The sequence below is a fragment of the Nyctereutes procyonoides genome, unplaced genomic scaffold, assembly GCF_905146905.1.
Source record: "Nyctereutes procyonoides isolate TBG_1078 unplaced genomic scaffold, NYPRO_anot_genome, whole genome shotgun sequence".
Lineage (NCBI taxonomy): Eukaryota > Metazoa > Chordata > Mammalia > Carnivora > Canidae > Nyctereutes > Nyctereutes procyonoides.
The window spans coordinates 14209602-14232572 of record NW_026575051.1 but is presented as its reverse complement, the minus strand read 5'-3'; the positions used below and the strand labels follow the sequence as shown (position 1 = coordinate 14232572).

The 22971-nt window shown below is 46.2% G+C and overlaps 1 protein-coding gene across 4 annotated transcripts in view; it reads left to right on the top strand.

The window, feature by feature from the left end:
* Positions 1–22971, top strand: part of CLIC5 (chloride intracellular channel 5) — a 157354-nt gene that overhangs the window by 108904 nt on the left and 25479 nt on the right. For all 4 annotated transcript variants that reach the window (XM_055330576.1, XM_055330577.1, XM_055330578.1 and 1 more), the window contains exons 2-4: positions 801–910; positions 4314–4439; positions 11898–12004. In XM_055330576.1, coding sequence (XP_055186551.1) covers positions 801–910; positions 4314–4439; positions 11898–12004 — 343 coding nt within the window. The remainder of the gene's footprint in view (positions 1–800; positions 911–4313; positions 4440–11897; positions 12005–22971) is intronic.

Here is a 22971-nt window from a genome sequence, read left to right as displayed (position 1 = left end):
CAACCATGCCATCTGTTATTGTTATGTATTTGTTCCCACCTTATCCGCCAGCCAACCCCACAGAAGGCCACCAGCTCCTTAGCTAAATGCATTTTTGAATGCCCTGTCTAAATTTCCTCCAGTGCCTTGTACATAATTGAGAGTTAATATGCCTTTATCAAGGAAAAGGATAGTTTAACAAGTGATGGCTTATTGACACTGAGGTCAAGGATGAGTCATAGCTCAGGGAGCTATTGATTCAAATATTGAGTCTGCTATCTAGACAAAGAGAGATGAGGTCAGAGTCTGAGGTATTTGTACTCATGATATATCATGGAGCAAGGGCTAAAGGGTAGAACAGAGTAAACTAGAAAGGAACATAGTTTGGCTAGGTATAGCCAAAGGAAAGCATTTCTAATTGTTAGAACTACCCTCAGAATGGACGGTGCATGGAGATATTAAAGCATAAACACAATGATTACTTGGAGGTATAGAAGTTGGTGGTCCAACATCATTTATTTGGACTGTGTGATGTTGCAGGTCTCCCTGTACCCTGAGATGCTAGGGTTCTATGGTTTCAGAAAGCTTTGATACATAATCACCATACTGGGAACTCAGATTCAGTTCAGCACATATTTATTACGTCCTTGCTGTGTCTCAGGCATTGCCCTGCATAGACATGAGGAAGACAACAATAAGGTAGGGCGACTGCCCTTTGAAGTTAGGCTGGGTCATGGCTTTAGTCAGTTCTCCGACGGGGGTATATTCCCTCTTGCTAATATGCACATGCTGACTTAGGACTCTGGTTCTCTTCTTTCTAGGCTGGAATTGATGGGGAAAGCATTGGCAACTGTCCCTTCTCTCAGCGTCTCTTTATGATCCTCTGGCTGAAAGGCGTTGTGTTCAATGTCACCACTGTGGATCTGAAAAGGTAAACGATGCTGTGTTAATGAGGGATGTGTCTGGCTGCAGGAACAGAGAACTTTCTATGAGGGAAGGTGAAAACCTGCCCATGGCTTCCAGCAGCCTCCTGCTCACACCTCATTGGCCAGACTGTGTCTCAGACACCCCCCCCACCTCCCCCTTACAAGAGAGGCACCTGGGACTGAGCATTTCTCTGCTTGATTATGTTTGATTAGGAAGAAAGAGGGAAGGAATGGATATTGGATATGCAACTAAGAGTGGCCAGAGGTGGACATGCATATGTTAAAATCCAGGAGTCAGCCCCTCTGGCAGTACTAGCGTCCCATCCTGGGGACCCTGGCAGGACTTCAGGTCTAAGAGTCTGAGTTTCCAGGGCATTGGCATCCAACCATTTCCCCTGCTTTGCTCTCATTTTTAGAATTCCTTAGTGTGAAAGTTCTGGATAATAGGCTGGGATGGAGAGTTGCTCGTGCAGTTTTAATGGCTGTTAAAAATGCCGGGCATCATTCACTATCAAGAGCCACTCATCTCAGGCTTGTATCCTGTTTCCTGTCCTTTCAATGTTGAGTAGCTCCAGGCTCCAGGCTCACTCCCTGAGCCTTTATGGCTGCTTGTAGCCTCTTCCCTGGTGAGTTTAGCATATTCTCCATGTCACCTTTATGTAAATTATTCTATACCCATGACCCTACCACCTAGAAATCTCTAGATATTTCCACTTGCATTTTCTATTATCACTTTAAAACCCAAATGTCAAAGATTCCATCTGTCATTTCTCCTTTAAATTGGGCTCCCCTCCTGAATTCCTGTGTTCTTCCATTTTTCTAAGCACTGGAGATTTTCCAGGTCCCTTCTCATGCTCCCTCCCTTGTCAACCAGTCCCCAAAGGCAGGGCACTGTCCCACTGTGCTACCTGTGAGCCCTCTCATCCGTTCTCAAAGCCCACACTGGATTAAAGTCCCATCACTGCCAGCCAGAGACTGTCTCTTTGTTTTTCCAACTGGATGTTTTCCTTCCCGGTTCTCTTGCTCTTTCTCTGATCCTAGGGTTATTATTATTATTATATTGTCCTAAGGTTATTCTTCCTAAAATAGTCCTTTAATCATGTGCCTCTCCACCCTTCTCAGAAAAGCTCCTGATATTTCCATTACCTGTGGAATCGTGCCTGTGTCATCTGTAGCTCTTTGATCTTAAGCTTTGCCAACATTGTCTCCCAATGCTTCTCACCAGGACCTAGCTACCTCTGTCAGCTCCCCCTCCTCCCATCCCCTTTAGCTTCCAGCCCCTGGCTAGGATGCTCCCTCTGCCTCACAGATGCTCTCCTGCCTTCCTGAATGGACAGACCTTGCTCAGCCCCCAGGTGCAGCTTTGGCTCCCTCCCCTAGATCATCATCTCTGAGAGCAAGCTTGCATGTTGGCTGAGGATCAGAATGGGAAAGAAAGCCACCTCAGCATTCCTCAGATGCTTATATTGCTCTTTCATACCTATTAACTGACCCTGCCAATGCCCATTGAGGCAGGCCGGGCAATATCCCAACTCCAGTTGAATAGATAAGGAAACTTTCTTACTGCAAAATAATAATAATAATAATAATAATAATAATAATAATAATATTTTTTAAAAAAGGACAGAAAAGGAAAGAAAGAAAAACAGAAAAAACATAGGTATAATAAAGAGTTAAGGACTTTTTAAAATGTGTGATACGGTGATGATTAGCAATTTCAAAGAAATTTCATTAGAAATTAATTTCTTATCCTGGCACCACACCATTTATTGACTGAGTGACCTTGAACAAGGTCCTTCCTTTGTCTGCGCCTCCATTTCCTCGTCTGTACAATGGGGTTACAAGCACTGCCTCCTTTCAGAGTGTGAGGAGGTGGTGAGGCAGGCCACAGAGGCATTTACATTCAGTACTGTGCCTGGCTCACAGCAGGAACACAAGCTGACTATTCTTAGCACCCTCCCTTCCCTCACTGAGCTGGTGATGCAGTCAGGGAAAGAGGACTGATATGGATGAGATAGTCCATAAATTCGACTTGGCAATATGGAATTAAATGCAAATTGTATCATCTCAACCATAAATGCTGGAGAAGGTCAACAAAGAGAAAGGTCTGCAACTGGCCAGCATCCCATTGGCTAAGTCCATCTGAGTAGCTACCACCATAGGCAGTCCTCCCCAGTGATTCCAGACTCCAGAGGCCACTGTTCTCTTGAGTCACGGCAGGGGCGGGGGGTGGGTGGGTGGGAGGAACAAAATAATTTCTGTTTCTTTAAGCCACAGGGAGGTGATGGGTGAAAAATATAATCAGTATAGATTTCCCCTCCCAGCTGCAAACCCAAACATTCTTGCCTTGTGTCAGCTCTGAAAAACAGGAGGAGAAGGTAGAGAATGTCCTCTCATTGTCCAAAGGAGGGACGCATGCTGCGCAAACAAAGGGACCAGGCGAATGAGATTTTAAAACTCCTCAGTCCCAGCTGTCTTGGGAGTTCCAAGTGCTGTACACAATGCAGCTGGAGAGGATGTGTGTTTGGGGAGCGATATGGGAGGAGCACCGTAATTGAAATTCTTCCCTTCCCCTCCCAAACTGGTGACGCCAAGAATTTGTTTCATTACAGACTCCTCTTCCCCCTTGTTTACTTTTCTTTGGTTGCTCCATCTAATGTTTTCCACTTGATCAAGACTCCCACAAGTGTTGAGTTCTCTGCGAGAGCATTCAGGGTGAGTCTTCCCTTAGCAGGGAAGCGTGTCCTCTGTTGCTCCTCCTGTTCCTTACTGTTTCCTTCCTCACTGCTCTCACCCCACGCCCCCTCCTCCCCACCCCCCTCCGCCAACCTTCCAACTTTCGCTTTGCTCCAGGCTTGGGCTTGCATTTCCACCAGCTGGTGGAAGCCTGGAAGCATGCCCTTGGACACTGTCTGGGCCTTGGTGAACACAAGGCCACTTTCTCTCCTGTTGCGCATCCCTTTGACAATGCAGAAGACATTTCTTAGTATAAAAGTATGATTGAATTCATTGATTTGTAAAGTTTGGCATTCTATATAGTGCATTTTTGTTAAGCTAAGTGGTGAAGGAATGTTGGAAAGCAAAGCCCATCCTCTGCCCTGGGTGTTAAAAGCCTGGCACTCCTTTAGATAGCCACCTGCCATTTCTCTCTGCTTTTCCAGATTTGACTCTTCCTCTTAACTTACTCTCATGACTCCCACTGGACAGACTTCCTGTGTCACACCACATCCCATCAGAACTTTCTCCAATCACCCCTGCTCTACTCACCCTCCCACCACCATCACCATAAGTCTGATTTTGCTGACAGGAGTGCTGGACAGCCCAGGGAGTCTAATTTACAAGCTGCAGGTTCCCTGAAATTGAGGTGCCCTGGTGTAAGCCACTTCCTGAATCTTGTTCTCTCCACAGAAAGCCAGCTGACCTGCACAACCTTGCACCTGGCACCCATCCACCCTTCCTGACCTTCAACGGGGATGTGAAGACGGATGTCAATAAGATCGAAGAGTTCCTGGAGGAGACTCTAGCTCCTGAAAAGTAATGAGCTGCTTATTTCTGAAGCTAATAGCAGGGTTGGGTTTGTGTTGGAACTAGAGAAGCATAGCGTTAGCTTCGAGGAGGCAGATTTCCAAAGGAGCCTCATCAATCCAGAGAGCTGCCCAACCTTAAAACGTCTCCACAAAGTCTAACTCCAAGAGCGGATACCCCTCTGAACAGGATATGCCTCCTAAACAGAGCACCAGGAAGGGTGCCACCCCTCTGTCCCCCTATGTGAGTCCTCTTCAGGTCATTTTGCTGGAAAGACCCTAAATGAGGGCCAGGACTCCCCAGTTTTAGAACGAGATCTAGAAGGCTACAAAATGAGAATAAGTCAGGAGAGAGCTAACCCCATAACTTAAAGCCACATCTAGGTATGAATAGGAGTCACGAATCTGACCATGTCTGGTTGGAGCCCATAATCAAAGATGAAAAGACTGACTCTTCTTCTAACGTGAGCCTGGGGGTTGGGGGTAGAAGAGAGACCAGAGAGCTGTAGGTTCTTGGGTGGACCAGCTGTTCCTGTTGGAAAAATGGAAGGAAAGGGAAAGAAGATGAATTCTGGAAGTTACTGGAAACTAAACTTGTTCATTATACTCTATATTGTAATCAGGGATTAAAACAACCACGTTGTTTTGTTTTAACCAGGAAAAGATTTCATATAGGTAAGGCATATATACACTCCATCCTGTAGGACAGCCACTGAAAAATTTGAACCGAAAGTGTTTAGAGTCAGTTTTCAAGCTTACTTCAGGGGGGTGAGAGGATGAAGATGGCAGAGGGTAAAAAAGCTGGAAGTGGAGTAATCAGTAAGCAGGAGCCAATTGGTGACAGGCCATGTGGCTGAACTAAGGCAGTGACAGTGACCTGGGGGCAGAGAGGTAGGAAGGACTCAGAATCTCTAGTGAGCTCATAAAATAAACAGAATTTGACCACTGGAAACCACTATATTGCATTTATTTTGAAGTTGTATTTATTTATCAATACTTATATAGATAGCCCTTGCCAAGCGCCCTAGGAGATAGATGGTATGTAGCTTCATTTTACAGCTGGGGAAACTGAGCCATTGAGAGGTTGTGTAACTTTCCCAAAGTCACACATCCAACAAATCAGTGTTAAATTAAAACTCCCGGTCATGCTGTGATTAAGCCTTAACATTTATACATTCTTCCTAATAAGTATTCTTTGTCATTCACCTTAGGACAGTTTATTTTCACACTGAGTGGAAAGCTGCCTCAAGCCCATTGGAAGCAGCTGAGTGTAGACTTGAAATGAGTGCATTGATCAAATCAGCCATCACCTCCATCTCAGCCACCACCAGAAGCCACAGCATCTCTGAATAGGACACCAGTCAGCCACTTTGCTGAAAGGATCCTGAGGGGGTCCAGGTGCCATCTCCCTCCCTTAGGACTCAGCCTCAGGGCCGCTGCTGGTTGGAAATCCCATATGCAAAAATACTGTTTGCAGTAACTGAACAGAGTTTAGACTTTGTGTGGAAGACCCAGAAGAGAAGGTCCAGGGTGAAGCTATTTTCCTTGAAGTAAGATTTGTACTCAGGAGTGACCACTTCTGTCTAGGCCAATGGGAGATGTGAAACAGAAGCAGCAGGGAGCAGACTGTCCCATCCAGTCCTTTCCCAGGCCAATAGTTGGAGGTATTCAGGGCTGGGTTGAGGCTTGCTCTCCTAATCCTGCCAGTGGTGTGCTGTGACCCTCGAATGTTCCTTCTCTGCTCTCTCCCTCCATTCCCTCCTGTTCTTCATGCCCACTTTAGCCAGGCTCCCACCACCCCAACTGGCTGTGCTTTTCCTGGACTGATTATCTTACTCAGGGCTCTCCAGTCCTATATCCACAGTGGGGCCAAGGGGGGTAATGAGACCCCTGGAGTTTCATGCCCCCAGTACACGTGTACATTCTTCCAGAGGAGGACCATCATCAGATCCATCATCATTTCACCAGATTCCAAAAATTTGCCATGATCTAACCAGTGTTGGACATTGACACTCCCTCCTCTCTTCCCTGTCCATGCACATTCCCTGTCCTGAGTTCTGCTTCCTCTGGTCAATGTCTTTTTCTGGACTGCATTTGTATGTGGGAGGTTTTCCTCAGTGCATTCCTAATGTGTCAGTGATGCAACAATCCACCACACCCAAGGAGCAGAACCTCAAAACCATTAAATGCATGTCTGGATAATGCCATCGAGATGGAGGCCCTACTGAATAGACTGGCAACCATTCAAGAGCCCCCGGAGTGTGCTTTAGAGGCCTTTGGATGGGTCATCCTGGGGCAGATGCTGCAGTTACCAATCAGTAAATGCCCTCAAGCCAGTGCCTCAGCCCCGCAGAGGGAGACCTGCTGTCCAGCCCTGGCCGGCTGCCCACTGATTGGAGCAGCAAGGCCCAGGTGGCTCGCAGCTGAAGGCCCCTGGAGGAGTGCAGCTTGACCTTCTGGTTCTCTAGGGGGCAGCAAAACCCCCATAACTGTTCACTGAACACAGCTCTGCCATGTGTTTCTCATCACACCACTGTTTGTGAAAGTTGCCAGAGAGCCAAGAAATTGTGGTAGCCTTTTTCCCCTTAGCTTTATTTTTTTAAAGGAAAAAACCTCATGTGAACACTCCAACCATTTTTTTTTTAAGTCACATTTGGTCCCACAAAGAATTTCGTGTCAAATGGAATTCAGGAAGTCTCAAGTAGTTTCTAAATGGGACTAACTTCCATTTCTTTCCTAAGACTGGCCCAGTTAACACTCAATAGGGAAGCACTGGGATCAACGTCTCGATTACTGTTGAGGCATGCTGGGCCTCATCTTTCACCTCCATAGAATGGCCAGAGTTCCAAGGATCCAGAGCCGAGAGGCCAGAGACCAGACTCTAGCCACCTTTCTGCAGAGTTTGCTGTATGACCTTGGGCAAACCTCTCTCTCATTTCCTCATGAGGGGGTGAAACTGCATAGTCCCTAAGATGCCTTTCAACAGAAGCTCTATGATCCCATGAAGGGCTCAAAGCACTTTTCTAAAGCTGGATATTATTTAAAATACCCCTCATGCGTAGATGCTATGATAAGAAGTCAGGAGGGTAAACTGATAATGTAACATGGCACAGCATATATAGTCAGTCAACTAGCAAGCATATACTGAGTGTCAACAGGGTCCAGAACATTGTAAGAATTGGAAGACACTTTGAATTCATTATTTTGAGAAGTGTTTATAGATATCACACAGTAGTGAAAACCATGAATGCTTCTTCTAACTCTCTGGGAAGTAGAGAAGCCTCCTTGGTACCAGGGACAGGATTGCCTGGTGGCTGAGAAGGTGGACTTTGGGGTCAGAACAGCGTTTATTCTAATCCACACCTGGAGATTGTGCCACAAAAATTAGCCACAAAATCTCAGTGGCTTAACAGAATAACAGTTTATTGTTCACTATGGCAAAATCTAAGTGAGCAGTATGACTGTATTGTAGCCTTTGGAAATGTGACTCCCAAGGCTCCTTCACCGGAGATAAAGTAAGAAGGTTCATGCCAAATGTTTTAAGGGCCAGGGCTGTGAGTAGTTACATCACTTTCCCTCTCATCCTATGGCCAGAATCCAGTGGCATGACCCCAGTCTAACTGAGAGGTAGAAGCTGGGAAATGCAGGGAAGCACATGGATATTTAATCTTTAATTCTCACAATGTTGATCTCGTGGGACTATCATAGAAGATAATACTACTTAGCCTTGTGCCAGACATTGAGTAAAAGCTCATTAAATGGCACCCTGAAGCATTAGGAAGAGGGGTCACTACCTTTTTTTGTGACTGTCTTCCAGATGTAATCATAAGGACCTCAATCTTAAACCCACAGATCCCAAGGGATGTCTTTTAATGGCTAAGCCAGACCTTTTCTACCTCTAAGGATCATTTGCTTAATTAACAGAGACAAGACAAGCAAGGACACAGTCAAGGATCAATAGAGTCAGAAGCATTGACCGGTTTTTCAAGTGAAGGTTTGTTGAGATGAGGAAGCAGGAATAAAAGAAAAGGGAGAGAGCTTTTCAGTTCATTAGAAAAAGGGTGATAAACACTAAAGGTGCCAGGGGAGCCCTTAAGATCAACAAAGGCCCCTCCATTCGGGCAGGAGAATTGTCTCCAACGCCAGGGACAGGACTTGGCCATGGTGGATGCTTAATGCATGCTGGTTTTATTGCATGGGACCCTTTTGTTCAATGGCATGGTGGCCTGTGGCTAGTCAGTGAGAAGTCAGTGGGAACCCTAAGTGAGTCAGAGCACTTCCATCTGCATATAATATATATATAATATATATATTATATATATAATATAATATATATATAATACATATATTTCACTATTGTTTACAAAAATTTTTTAATGAGAGGCCAACTATTTTGCATCCTGGAATGAAGGAATGAGGCTTAAGTGCATGTCTAAGATGAATGCATTTGAAATAAGATATCTTAAAAAATAGAATGGAGAGAAATTATCATCCAGTTAGAGCAGGATTCAGCAAACTTTTCAGTAAGGGGCTAGATAGTAAGTCTTTGACTTTGGGGGCCATAGAGCCTGTGTCACAACTCTGATGTTATAGAGTGAAAACAGCCATATACAACACAAAAACAAATGGAAGTGGCTGTGTTCTAATAAAATTTATGACTACTGAAATATGAATTTCATATTTTTACATGTCATAAACAAAATACTAACCTCCTTTTGATTTTTTTCAATCATTTAAAAATGTTAAAAAAAACTATTCTTCGCTCCTGAGAAGTATAGAAACAGATATTGGGCTGAATTTGGTCCATGGTTGTAGGCTATTAACTCCTGAGTTAGGTTCACCATCTCTTTGATGGTCATCAGACCACATCACAATCTTACTTCAAAGATGTTTCCATGAATGAAACATTATTTTTTAGCCTTCTAGAGAAGCAGAATGTACTCGTAGCCCAGTTATTTGAATATACAAAACATGGTGTAAATGTGGAGTTAAAATGAATGCCCTTAGCATCCCCAAGATATTAGAGTAGTCTCCTCAAGTCTAGTCACCAAAATCAGTGAGATTAGTATTTGGATACACATTCCCCACAAAGACAAACTTCAAATGGGACATTAAGCTGTACAATAAAGTCTCAGTAAATCATAGTGCTTAGGAAACAGGACAGCACTGGCATGGTTTCCCTGAACACATGGCCCTTTGTTCTCCCATCTTAGATTTGGTTCTACTTACTCATGTTGGGCCCACATCAATTGTGAAGATATGGTCAGATTATTGCAAGCCTAATCAAATGATGGCATAAAGCAAAACCAAAACAATAAACCCAAACAAAAAGCTTATTTAAAATGCCTTTTCTAGGCCCTTCTTTTTTTACCTTTTCAAGCAAAAATCAAGGGCCCTTGGTATCTATTAATAATAATTTAAGGCAATCAGTTGTGAGAGCCTGCCAGATTCTAGGTGCGAAGTTCAAAATAGGGAAGGATCATCCTCAATTGCCATAATCTTGGATTAACTAGCATCTTGCCAATAACTTGCCTGCTGCCCCCCAATAGCAGCAGATGGATCCGATAATTCCCAGTTTATTCCGGAAGACCTGTGTCTTCCTGTGAGCGCCCTCTGCAGGTGAATGGAGAGAGTTCATCCATGGTGCTCAGCAGAGCTGGAGGGAGGACTGGAGCTTTTAGAGTAAATAGCAGAGCTCAGGAGAGGCCACAGGACACAGAAGTGGAGAACTGGTCTTTCAGAGTGAACCTCTCTAGTGATCTTAGGCTCTAGCCATGTGACCTTAAACAAATAGCTTAACTTCTCTGGGCCTCATTTTTCTCATGTGGAAAATGAACCCAATCAAAGTACCAATAGAACTGTGAAGAATAAATGATGAATACATGTAAAGGGGCTAGAGGAGTGCCTGGCACACAGCAGGCACTCGATACGATTTAGCTTTTGCTGGTATCAGAGAAGTGGTGAGATGAAATAGGAAGAACGCTGCTCCAGGGGGTAGGCCGGGTTCTCAGGGTCCCCCAACTATTTATTATCCGTGCGTCTGTAAAAAGCCATCTTACCTCTCTGGTCTCTAGTTGTCTTTCCTGTAAAGTGAGGACCATAATGCCTTCTGTATCTGCCTTATTGCAGAGGGCTGGGTCCTGTGACTTTCTGAATACTCTTCTGATGGCAACATCTGAAATTAAACAGTTACCTAGCATGGCTCAAGAGTGGACAGTCCTAGCTAGATAATGGGCCAATCGAGGAGCAGCAACTAAAGAGAGAAAGAAAGAGAGAGGGAGAAAGGAAAGGAAAGGAGGGAGAAAGGAAAAGAACAGAATAGAACAGAACAGAAAAAAGAAAAGAAAAAAAGAAAGAAAGAAAGAAAGAAGAAAGAAAGAAAGAAAGAAAGAAAGAAAGAAAGAAAGAAAGAAAGAAAGAAAGAAAAGAAAAAGAAAGGAAGGAAGAGAAAATAATTTTTAAAGACTCTTTGGTTCACATTATTTACAACATTAAAGGAAATTTACAAAGCATTTTGCTTTTCAACATAAAGCAATCAAACAGTGGGCAGTAGACAACTATTCACCCAGAGATCACAAAGGTCCACATAATTGATAATGATGGTAAGTAAACAACCGTTCCCCATCTCCTTCCACTGCTGCAAGGCCATACACATAAAATGTTTGTGAAATAACATTTCTAGAAAATTCGATGTTGCTAAGGGGCTTTAAGCCGTGGACTCCTACACAAGTCTATCTCATTCAATTTTAGTCCTAACTCCAGTCTGCCTCTTATATTCTTCTGGCTTCAAATGAAAGACTGTGCCAAGGTGAGAGGCTGGATCACTGCAAATCTAGCTCCACGCGTGGAAATGAAGCAATCAGAAACACTTGTCCTGCTGTTAGAGGCAGTAGATTTCATATCTCATTATGCACACAAATAAGACGTGTGCGAAGGATATTTCAGAAGAGGACCAAGGGTACCTTTTCTTTTGAGAAACAGTTTCAAAACCTCAGTGGCAAGGTGCCTAGTATCTCCTGGCTTCCAGAATTAGCTCTGTACAGTTAGGATTATCATCACAGGCCTGGCAGTGGATATTATTTTAATATGGGTTGGGGAAATGTCAGGGACCCCACCCAATGTTGAGGCAAGCTCCTCCAGAATATCGATTAGCCCTTTCTTTGGTGTAGCACTGTTTGGTGGTCTCAGAAGAGGACATGATTCGGGCCCCCTAAAGGGTTTTCTGGTTTCCTGCCCACAGATTGTGTCCCCCACAGGCAGCACTCCTTACCTCACTGGCCTCTATTTTCTCTGTCACTTAATTGGGACAGAGAGTACCCACCCTCTCTATAGGATTTACATAAGATTCCTGAAAGATTTGTAGATGACACTAGAAAGGGGAATGTTGCTCGTCGTGTTGGGCACAGTCTCTCCCTTAAAGGAGCTCCAAGTTCTCACTGATTGTAGAAAACCATGTTTTCCATTCCAGGTACCCCAAACTGGCTGCAAAACACCGGGAATCCAACACGGCAGGCATCGACATCTTCTCCAAGTTCTCTGCCTACATCAAAAACACAAAGCAGCAAAACAATGCTGGTGAGTGTCCCCCTTCCATCCAGAGCTCCTGGCAGTAGTATCTGCTACCCAGGACATCTCAAGTACTCAGGTCAGAGAAGCGCCTGGAACCAGTGCTGTTCACTGTTCGCCCACATCTGAGTCCTCTCTGACACAGGGAGGGGTGGTAGATCCTTCTTTTTGTCTAGTGCAAAAGTAAAGACCAATGGGCCTTTGTGCTGAATTTGGAGGGAGGGATGCACGTTGTGTTCCGGCCTGCCTTACTGCACAGCATTATGGTTGACGCAGAGGTTTCCTGCTTTGGCCATATGCTGTTCATTTGTCCCAAATTCACAACCCTGTCTGTGTTCTTGGGAGGCTCTGACCAGAACCACTTATCCCAGCTTCCTTCCCGTCCCTGAAAGCCTCCTCAAGGAGTTGTGCAGAGGCCATGGTGGGACAGCATGGTCACCATGTTGGTGAATGCTACAGGCAGAGCCTGGCCCTTTGCATTCTCCCCTACTGCAAGTGCAGAGGGTACTGGGGAACCCACATCTCAACACCTGGCTCATCTTCCATCTGGCCTTGGCTACAGAGCCTAAGACTAATTCTCCCATGAGGCCTTCTCAGAGGGGTCTCAATGCCTCATTTAAGCTTATAGCACTTTAAGTATCTCATTTGGCCTTTCCTTTAAGAATGAGACAAAGCAATATGAATAGAACCATCAAACTGAGTATGTGTAACATCTGAAGAACTGTGTCAGGCCCTGGGAGGAAAAAGAAGAAGGATGAGAAAATTCGCTTGACTCTCAGTGGGAGAATGAGACTGCCCTATGGGTGGGAGCCTGGAGCCCAGCACAGAGCCAAGCAGAGCAAAGGCTTCATGGATCTTTGTGAACAAATGAGTGAATGAATGACCATCAGATGAATACACAATGGACCCAAAGAAGGTGGGATATGCTACATGCTCCAGGAGCTTGGAGGAGAAAGGCATCTTTTTGGACAAGGTGACCAGGAAGGGTAGAGGAGTGTCCCCCACAAAGCCATGTTTGCTTGGGACTTGAGAGTGAGGCCTTATTTAGAAATAGGGTCTTTGCAGATGTAAGTAGTTAAGGGTCTCAAGATGAGATCATCCTGGATTTAGTGTGGTTCCTAAATCCAACACTGGTGTCTTTGTAAGAAAGGGAGAGGGGAATAAGGGGGGGGGGCACACAGAGACCAGGGGAGTGGTTCATGTGAAGGTGGAGCAGAGTTTGTAGTGCTATGACCAAAAGCTAAGGAACTCCTTGAGCTGCCAGAAGCTGGAAAAGGCAAGGAAGGACCCCCTCCCCACCAGAGCCTTGGGGAGGGAGTGTGGCCCTGCTGACATCTTGATTTTGGACTTCTGGCCTCTAATACTGGGAGAAGTGACTTCTGGTGTGTGAAGCCACCCATCTGTGGTGCTTTGTTGTGCTGGTGCTGGGACATTGAGGCAGCCCCTCATGGCGCATGAGCGAGGGCCTGCCACTGCTCGGCAGCCGAGGACCCAGAGACAAATGAGAAGCTCCTGCCTGCCAGCAGGCCAAAACTGGCTGTCAACTCTAATTTGCAGATTCCACATCCAAAGCCCTTTCCTCTCAGCCACAAATACCTTCCCTCAGACTTGTCAAAGCACCCTCAGAAGGATTATCTCATCTGAGCGTTCCAGAATTTTCAAGTTACAAATGGCATTTAGATATTATCCATATTTACAGTTCTTCTTTCCCCAAACCCAAAGCAGCAGTTTCCACTGAACATCACGTATCAGTTTCTCATAAACTCAAAGCTCTCCAATTTGTATTGTTTCCACTTCTTCTCTTTCACCCTTTTTGACTCTGGGATGCGATCTGCCCTCATGCCTCCTTCACCCGTTAGCTCATCCGTGCATGTCAGAGTACAGGCATTTCTGTTCTCCTGGAGAGTCTATCCCCATCACAGTCCTTTGCCCCATTCTTCTGTCTTGCCTGTAACTCCATACAAGTAACCATAGCCTGGGCACCCTCCCGCAGCCCTCCTCCTTCACTGTTCCTTCCCTTGACCCTTACCCCCCAGTTATGGTCTATTGGGTCCAACGGTTCTAAGGCTCAGCAAACCAGAAGCCAAGACAGAGAGTAGCACCGTGGTCCACCCCCACACCCACTTGCTTCGTTGATGGTCCCCACCCCTCTCTGCTTTGTGCCAGCTCTGAAGTTGGCAACCCCTCATGGCAGCTGCAGAAAGACACCCTAGGCTTCCTTGGACATGCCTCCCTACACTACTTTGCCATTTTTCCCTGGGGATCTACAGCTCTGCCACTATTTCTTCAATGTCCCTTCTTCAGATTGTCTCTTGTGTTTTCAGCTTCCTTTTCTCTTGAAAAGAGCTCTCCCTCCCTTCCACCTTGCCACCTAATGCCTCCCAGATCCCATATATAGCCGGCCATGGTGGTGTTCCTTTTCTGCCCTCTTGACATCAAAGTATGAAAAAACCCCAACAAAATGATATGGTCCTGCCTGGTGGGTCATTTCTTCACTCCCATGGTGAATGCAGGGACTGCCATTCAAAAGGTCCTTGTTTTCACAAAACCTCAAAAATCCCTAGTTATTGGGGCACATGAGTGGCTAAGTGGTTGAGTGCCTTGCCTTTGGCTCAAAGTGTGATCCTGTATCCCGGGTCCAGGGGTCAAGCTCCACATCGGACTCCCTGCAAGGAGCCTGCTTCTCCCTCTGCCTATGTCTCTGCCTCTCTCTCTGTGTCTCTCATGAATAAATAAATAAAATCTTTAAAAAAAAAGTCCCCAGCTACTGAAATCTAGAGGGCATCAAGGGGAGCCATCCGCAGCTAGCATGCAAGAGAACTGTTCATGGGTTCGTACATTCGGCCATTCATTTATTCATTCAACCAACACAGATTGCATGGGGCGGCTACAAGTCTGAGCTAATGCTTAAAGGGCCTTTCTTGTGTGCCAGGCACTGTGCTAGCTTCTAGAGTTGTTGAGACAAATGAGACCAAGTCATTGCCCTCAATGAGCTAACTGAAGACTATAAAACATACACAGGAGATTACCGGCCTGGGTTGGAACTCTGCATCTGCTACTTCTAGCTTTAGTAGAGAGACTCTCTCTGAGCCACTGTTTCTGCATCTGTAAAACATACTAATATTCTCAGTTTCTGCATCTGCCAAAGAAGGCAATTAAGAGCACAGCCAGGTTTGTAAGGTTTGTAATGTGGATTCATTGCCTTTATAAGTCAGTGCCTACCAATCCTTTAGCACAGTACCCAACACATGGTAAATGTTCATTTAGTGTTAACTTTGATTATAGTTGTTACTGCAAAAATGAGGCAAACTTGAATATTGGCATCAGAAACTACTGCTTCAGCTCATATTCTCTCTGCTCCCAACCAGCCCTTCTGAATGTCCCACTCATGTCATCTCATTTGCTTTGTTCCCCGCTTTCTTCGTGCCTTACCTCCTCTCCTCACATCAAAGAGGCTCTGTGGCCTAGCCCTGCCTGTCACACCTTCAGGATTGTTGCACTTGACCTGAAAGTCATGGTTTTGTTCTTTATATTGGTGTCTATCACTGTCCTACCTCCTCCTTTGGTAAACTGCTGGATCCGGGTCCCCTCGGCCTGAGGAGACCAGATCCCACCTCCATACCCTGCCACACCACCTTTTCAGACTTGCTCTTCACTTTACTTAAAGATAGCATGGGCTTTCTCATGAAATTCTCTCTCCCCATCCCCCTATTCTCACACTCTCTAAATAAATACATAAGTTAGTAAATAAATAAATTAATTAACAAATACATAACTAGAAGAAAGTCTTAAGACCTCATACTTAGTAGGATGCTACATGGGCTTACTTTCTTGTTGCTTGGGATCCCCCACCACTGTCCTGGTTTGCAGGGGGAAACAGGACTTTGTTTCTGGATGTGCTGTGTTCTCTATAGCTCAGAGACAGGCAACTGTGTGGTGGTTCAACTTGCAGACTCTGAAACCCACTGCCTGGGTTCAGACTCCAGCTTCCCTCCCTCCTACTGGCCTCCTGACACCAGGCAAGTTACATCGACTCTGTGAGCTTCAGTATCTTCATCTGTAAAATAGGTGCAGTAACTGTACATCCCTCCTAGGTGGGCTGAGAACAATGCCACCACTGGGTTCAAATGTCAGCCATTGCTTTGAGCTGTTATCCAGGGGCAAAGAGTGACACCTCAGCAGAGACATCTGGGAGAAAGGCAGAGTTTGAGGGTGTATACAAATATATGATTAAGTCCATGAGTGAGAAGAAGGGAGCACTAGGGACAACATGAAGGACCACCCATACTTATGGGAGGGCAGCGAGACAGGAGTCAGGGAGGGAGGTTAAGAAGGATTAGCCAAGGAGTAAAGAAGAAAGTTGGGAAGGGCAGAGGGCAAGGAAGATCCTGAAGATGAGGAAGGAAGGTTTTGTTGTTGCTTTTTTTTTTTTTTTTTAAGAGTGATGTGTGATACCAAATGCTGTGCAGAGGATCCTAGGAGGCGTCGTATTGTGCACAGCTCCCTGGAAGAGTCCTCAGGCATTCTTCTCTGACTGCATTCCCCTCTCCTGCAACTGTGCATTACTCAGATCCTACACAGCAAGAGGCAGTCCAGTCTGGTTGGAGAAGCAGGGCCTTCTCCCTTGGAGGCGGGAGGGGGTATAGGCACAGGAGGAACCACTTGGAGTGCGATCAAGAGCCCATCAGAAGGGATTGCTTGTGGCTCTGAGAAAGAACATTTTTGAGCATGGAGAGAGCAGCACCGGGTTTAGATCTGGCTGTAAGGAGTCTCTGCTCTGAGCCCCCAGGACAGTACTTTGCAGCAGAAGGATCAAGAGAGGGCTCCAGCTTTGGCCATCCCCCTATGGCACATCTGGTAACACCCTGGCAGTAACCAGCAGTCAGCTCTGTCTCCCCTGCCCCCCAGTCCTGTGTCTGCCTTGCTGCTTGGCCAAGAGGCAGTGCGTGGGCCTCCACCTCTCACAGCCTCCACCTCTCTCTGCAAGTGTGACCTCCTGGTTCTGCTGTTTTCATCTTCTTCTGAGAGGCCATCATGGCACATGGAGCCCCCGTGACCCTGACCAGGCAGCAGCCTGACTCCGCAGCTCTGGCTCTCCTGGCTCTGGTACCCCACCCTTGCTCCAGGAAGGGGACACCCTTGCTCTGCCACTGGGACACCACTGCTCCTCTTCTGTTAGCTTGAGGGGTTGCTTTTACTCCCTCCTTAAACAAGTCCTCTCTAAGAGGACCTGGGCTTTCCTCTCTGAATATCCATCTTACTTTGTGCATTTCTAACCCCCAAACTGCCATTTGAACAGACTCTAAAAATCTCTGCCAGGCGTCTTGGCTTTCAAGAAATTCATTTAGCTACTTACCCTACTCTGGCTTTAAAATACTATCTTTGACTTTACTTTTCACAGTCTCTCCTTTTTCCTTATGCTTCAATCCTACTAAGTCTACAGATTTATTTTAGTTTTTGAACATATTGTGTGTTCCGGGTGCTTTAATTCTCTGTTACTATTTTTAAAGCCCTCTTTACGTTTCTTCCAGCCCTATCACATTTCCCCAGGTACCATTCATATTCCCGCCCGGTATCATTACCATGTCGTTGTTGGCTCATGTTGTATTTTTATGTACTTTCCCCATTTTCTTTTTTTTGGAGAGGGAGTGGACATACATGCATGTAGACTAAGGCAAGACCCCGGTGTTTCTTCTGATCCATTCCCACCCGCACCTGCTATGTCCATCCTCGAGCACACTTCCGCTTCCCTCTCCCCGACTAAGAGGTATAAATGTCCCACCCCCAGTCTCTTTTATCTCACCCATACATCATGTAAAGCTTTATGACTTTCCCTAGCCACATTTGCATACTTTTAAAATTTTTAAAAAAAATTAAAAAAAGATTTTATTTACTTATTCATGAGAGACCCACAGAGAGAGAGAGAGGCAAAGACACAGGCAGAGGGAGAAGCAGGCTCCATGCAGGGAGCCAGATGCGGGACTCGATCCCGGGTCTCCAGGATCACACCCTGGGCTGAAGGCAGGCGCTTAACCACTGAGTCACCCAGGTGTCCCTCTTTTTTTTTTTTTTTTTTTTAACGCATCACACATATACATGTCAGGTTGCTGGTACCTCATATATCTGAGCTGAATGATTACTTTCCCACTTTGGATGATTTCCATCTTAACAGGCTTCCTTGGAATTCCCTTGTGTCTTCCTCCTTCAAGAGTAGCATTCTCTTGTATTTTTGCCTCTATGTTCTGTCTGAGGGGCCTGCTTTTTATTTTCAAATGTATTTTCACACTACTTGCTCCAGAAAGACTGCTCGCAGGGGTGCATACTGCTCGCAGGGGTGCATAATGCACGGCAAAGCAGCATACAGGAGAACGAGGTGAGAAAGAACAAGGCACAAGCACAAAACAGAACTCAGGGTTTGCTGAAAAAGCAGAAGCCGCTCTGCAGAGCCTTGATGCTGCACGTAGGCGCAGACCACAAATTGGATGCTAAACCTTCTAGCACACAGAGCCAGGAGCGACCTCCTGGTCAGCTACAGTTGGTTCTCCCTGTAAGACAAAAACATACCAACCTCCCAAAAGTATAGGAAACGTTATCAATCTGGGGGCTGGAGTCCTGGTGTGGGGGACCTGCTTCTTTGCTTTGGCCTATGTGTTGTGGGATTTCCCTTCTGTTCATCCGCTGCCTTCCCGCTCCTTTGATTTCTGTAATCTTTCTCCTGCAGGCACCCTGCCCCCTCTCCCCATCCTACTGGTCGCCACTTGGGCCCTCTTTCCCCCAGAAATGCATTTTCTTCTTTTTTTTCTCCATGTACCTGAGGGGCCATAAGAGCCCCCTGCAGCTTCTGGCCTTGTCACCAAGTCATTGCTGGACTCGGATCAGCCTGCCCATGCCTGTCTGTTTTTATCACGACTCTCATGCTCCTGTGTTTGCAAAGATGTGCCCCTTGCTGCTTATGGAAGGCACTATGCTCTCCTACCATACTTTCCTGAAGTCTTTGTCCTAATACAATACTTCTGACCTCCTAAATAAAGTCTTAAAAGCCTTCCGTGGCTGCCTGTGGTATGCTAGACGCAGTGCTGTGTTTAGAGTAAGGTCCCATACCAGAGACTGAGTTGTCTCTCTAGCTTTTGCCCCTCCTTAGTTCGATGTGTAGTAGCCGTATTTTCTGCACTGAAGATCAGATGTCTAACAAATTGCCTTCATTGAAAAGAATCAAATTATAAGAAATTGGTACTGTCCCAGAAAATCCAGGACACATGTCCCCAAATGAAAAGCACCTGGTTGGGGCTTAGCCCTCTGCTTCCTCTTCTCCCCAACCCAAAGCCAAACCTAGCTGCCACCATGAACGAAAGGAGAGTATATGACAGCTCCTACCATCTCCTGGCCTCAGATCCTTTGCTGAAACACAGGAGTTGCTGTTAGCCTTGAAGGTCTCTGAGCAATCGTGCTGGTGTTTACAAATGAGGGCAGAGGTTTCCTCCTTCCTGAGGCTCGCATCAGCGGCTTCACTTCCTGAGACCCGGAAGCAAGCAGTGGGCCTTCTGGATTTATCCTGAGAAAATGGGCGATCATAGCCACCTATCAGGAAGAGGACTCTTGGAATGTTCTAGAAACCTCAGCCAGCTCATCTCATCCTTGGGATGATCATTCCCACTAGATGAAAATGTGACTGAAGGATTACACTCCAGATATTATCATATCAGTTACTCCCATCCTGCCTCTTTCTCTTCCTTTCATCTTCCCCCAGAGCCCTCACGAATGGTAGCATGATCAAGCCAGATGCACTTGCTTTCCTTGCTCTTTCCTCTGGTCAGGCCTGAATCTTCAAGTTGTCCTGTCTTCTCTTTTTCTAAAAGGTTGGCCATAGCCTCTGGGTTGGCCATGCTCCTGCCTGATGCTAGTGGAAAAAGAATTTTTCTGTAGCACTGGCAATCTTTCTTTCTCCGCCAGATTCCCAGTGGTTTGTGTCCACACAAGCTCATGTCCTCACAGCCTGGCTGGCTGGCTGATAGCACCAAGAGACCGGCTCCTCCTGCAGCCTGTTCTGCGTGTGCTCCCTGTCCCATTGCCAACTACCTGCTTCCTAGCCATACCCCTTGCTCCCTTTTAATAAAATCTCTGATTAAACAAGACCATCATTTGATGTATGGGGGTTGAGGCTCACAGGCTTCATCCCCGTATTAAGAAGTTTATAACTCAATCTGTAGAATGGGCTGCCAACAAAAGTGAGTGTCCCATCATTGGAAGGGCATGGAAAGATGCTGGACCTTTGAAGATAAGAACTGCTGGATGCGAGGTATCATCTTAGATGAGACCTTATTATTTTAACTACCAGTAAGAAACAAAATATGCTTTCAAATAAACAAAAACCCTTTCATTTAAACTATAACATTTTGATTGTAAAAAAGATTCTGATTTCAGAGATGGTCAAGTGTGAAAAAATGAAATATGTAAAGTAGATTATTCTCATAAACTTTCCCAAATGGGACATTCTATAACTTCCTAGAGGCTCTGCAGTGGAGCATCAGATCCTCCTTATGCTTGACCTTGAACTACACCTTTGGAAATTAAGTGAATTGAGGTCAGCATTACTTCCAGATCCCTCTAGGCTAGCTGTCCTAACTCCATATCTGTTGAGTGTCTGTTGTGTCCCTGTTTCTTGTGTCTGGAAACAGGTAGAACTTCTCTCTTAGGTTCAGGATCAGCAAACATTTTCTTTCTTTCTACTTCCTTCCTTCTTTCTTTCTTTCTTTCTTTCTTTCTTTCTTTCTTTTCTTTCTTTCTTTCTTTCTTTTCTTGCATTCTTTCTTTCAAGATTTTATTTATTTATATGAGAGAGAGAGAGAGTGTGTGTGGGCAGGGAGAGGAGCATTGAGAGAGGGACAAGCAGACTCCTCGCTGAGCACAGAGCCCTATGAAGGCTCAATGTAGGGCTCCATGGGGGTGGGAGGCTCGATATGGGGCTCCATCCTATGACCCCGAGACCATGATCTGAGCCAAAGTCAGACACTTAATCAATTGAGCCATTCAGATGCCCCCAAATATTTCCTGTAAAGGGTCAGATGATAATTATTTCAGACTTTTTGGGCTACCTAGGCTGTCACAACTGCCCAACTTTGCTATTGGAATGATAAAGCAGCCACGGCAACATGTGAACAAGTGACTGTGGCTGTGTTCTGATACATACAGCTTCACTTATGGACACGTGACAATTGAATTTCTCATCATTTCCAGGGGTCATGAAATGTCATTCTTCTTTTTAATTTTTCCAGCCATCCCAAAATGTAAAAACCATCCTGAGTGCAAAAATACACAGTGGGCTGCATTTGGCCCTTGGAATATAATTTGTTGACCTCTGTCTCAGGCAGGCTCCGACTATAATAGCAAGTTCTTTTCATTTCTCTACCTCTCAGACTCTCCCTTTGTAACAGGGGAGATTATAATACTGTTCTTTCTTATAGCGTTGTCATGTCAATGAAATGAATTAATGCAGTAAAGCCCTGAGGAAAGTTCCTGGCACACTGTAAGCACACAATATGCAATAGCTGTTGCTGCTTTGCTACTGCTAATTTCACAAATCCTCCCCCAAATTGCCTGGTGTCCACCCTCGGCCTGGGTGGCTCAGCTCTTGCTGTCATATGGCGGCATGTGCTGCCCTCTTCTGGCAGTTGGAGGAATCAGCCTAGAAGAGGCTAATCATGTTCAGCATGAGGGGGCCTGGGGATGTTCAAGCATCCTCTGCAAAGGAGAATCCACTTATGCCCAAGCCTAGGCCGGGGGTTCAAGAAGAGGCCAGGTCTCCCCTTGGGGGCTCAAACCTGTCTTCCGTTATCTGTCCCCAACACCCAGGACGGGGCATGTCCAGCAGGCCGGAGGGATCCTCCAGAGAGGTCGTTGGCTACCTGCTAACTAACTAGCTGCCCTCAATGCTTCTCTCTCCCCCCGTTCCCCTCCCGCTACCTCCAGTCTTTAGTTTTTTCAACTTCCTTGACCTAAAATAGGAAAGTGTATGAAAGGATTCAAAAGCAGCCGGGGAGGGCTGTTCTGTTAGCTTAGAACTAACGGGCCCCTTCCTATCACAGCCCCAGGATTTCTCCCAAAGCATCCTGAAAGCCAACTGCTGTTGGGGGTGAGGGTGGGGAGGCGTGAGGTGGAGCGTTTTTCCAGACTCCCCAGGATGTGGCAAGCCATGTTGAAAAGAGAGTGTATGTTTATTATTTCCAGCCACTTCAATCACAAGGTGGTGATTTCCTCCTCCTCTTCCTCCCTCCCAGCCCTCAGCCCCACGTCAGGGTGGGCCCAGTCTGGAGGCCGTGGCCTTTCCAGGGGGATGGGCACGGCCCGCCTCCCATTCAGCCTCATGCTCTGAGGGAGCTAAGGGAATATGAAAAAGGTAGGAGTGTGAGTTGTAATGACTCTGCTGAGGAACAGAAGCCAGCAAGGGGGCAGTGGGGCTCCAGGTCTATCCTCTCAGACACACCGACCTGTTCTTCGGAGAAAGACCGCTGTGTCCCCACTCAGGACAACTGGTTCCCTGGACGAAGTCCTCAGCCCAGGCTGTTATCATGGTGGAGGCTCCTGGGTGGTCCCCGGACCACCACAGTGGTGAGGATAACGAGGTGACTGTCTTGCCACTTCCTCATAAAGCAGCCATTGCTGTCTCGTTTCAAAAACGCCTCTGGCCATAAAGGAACCCTTCAGGCTGCCTTCCTTGGCCACCCCTGTGTGCAAATAGCCAACTCAGGATATTTTGTTTGTTTGTTTGTTGGGTTAAACTTTGCTTTGATTAGCATTCTTACAAGGAAAAACAAATAGCCTGGGCTCAGTGGGCCCCACGTCCGAGGCTTGGCAAGTCCTGCGTAGAGGTGCCCCCCCACCCCCCAAGGCGGGTCCTTGAAGCTGGGCGCAAGACCGAGGCCAAGGAGTGAGTGTTTCCTTCTGGCACCTCCCAGGAGTTGCCCAGGGGATTCCTCCAC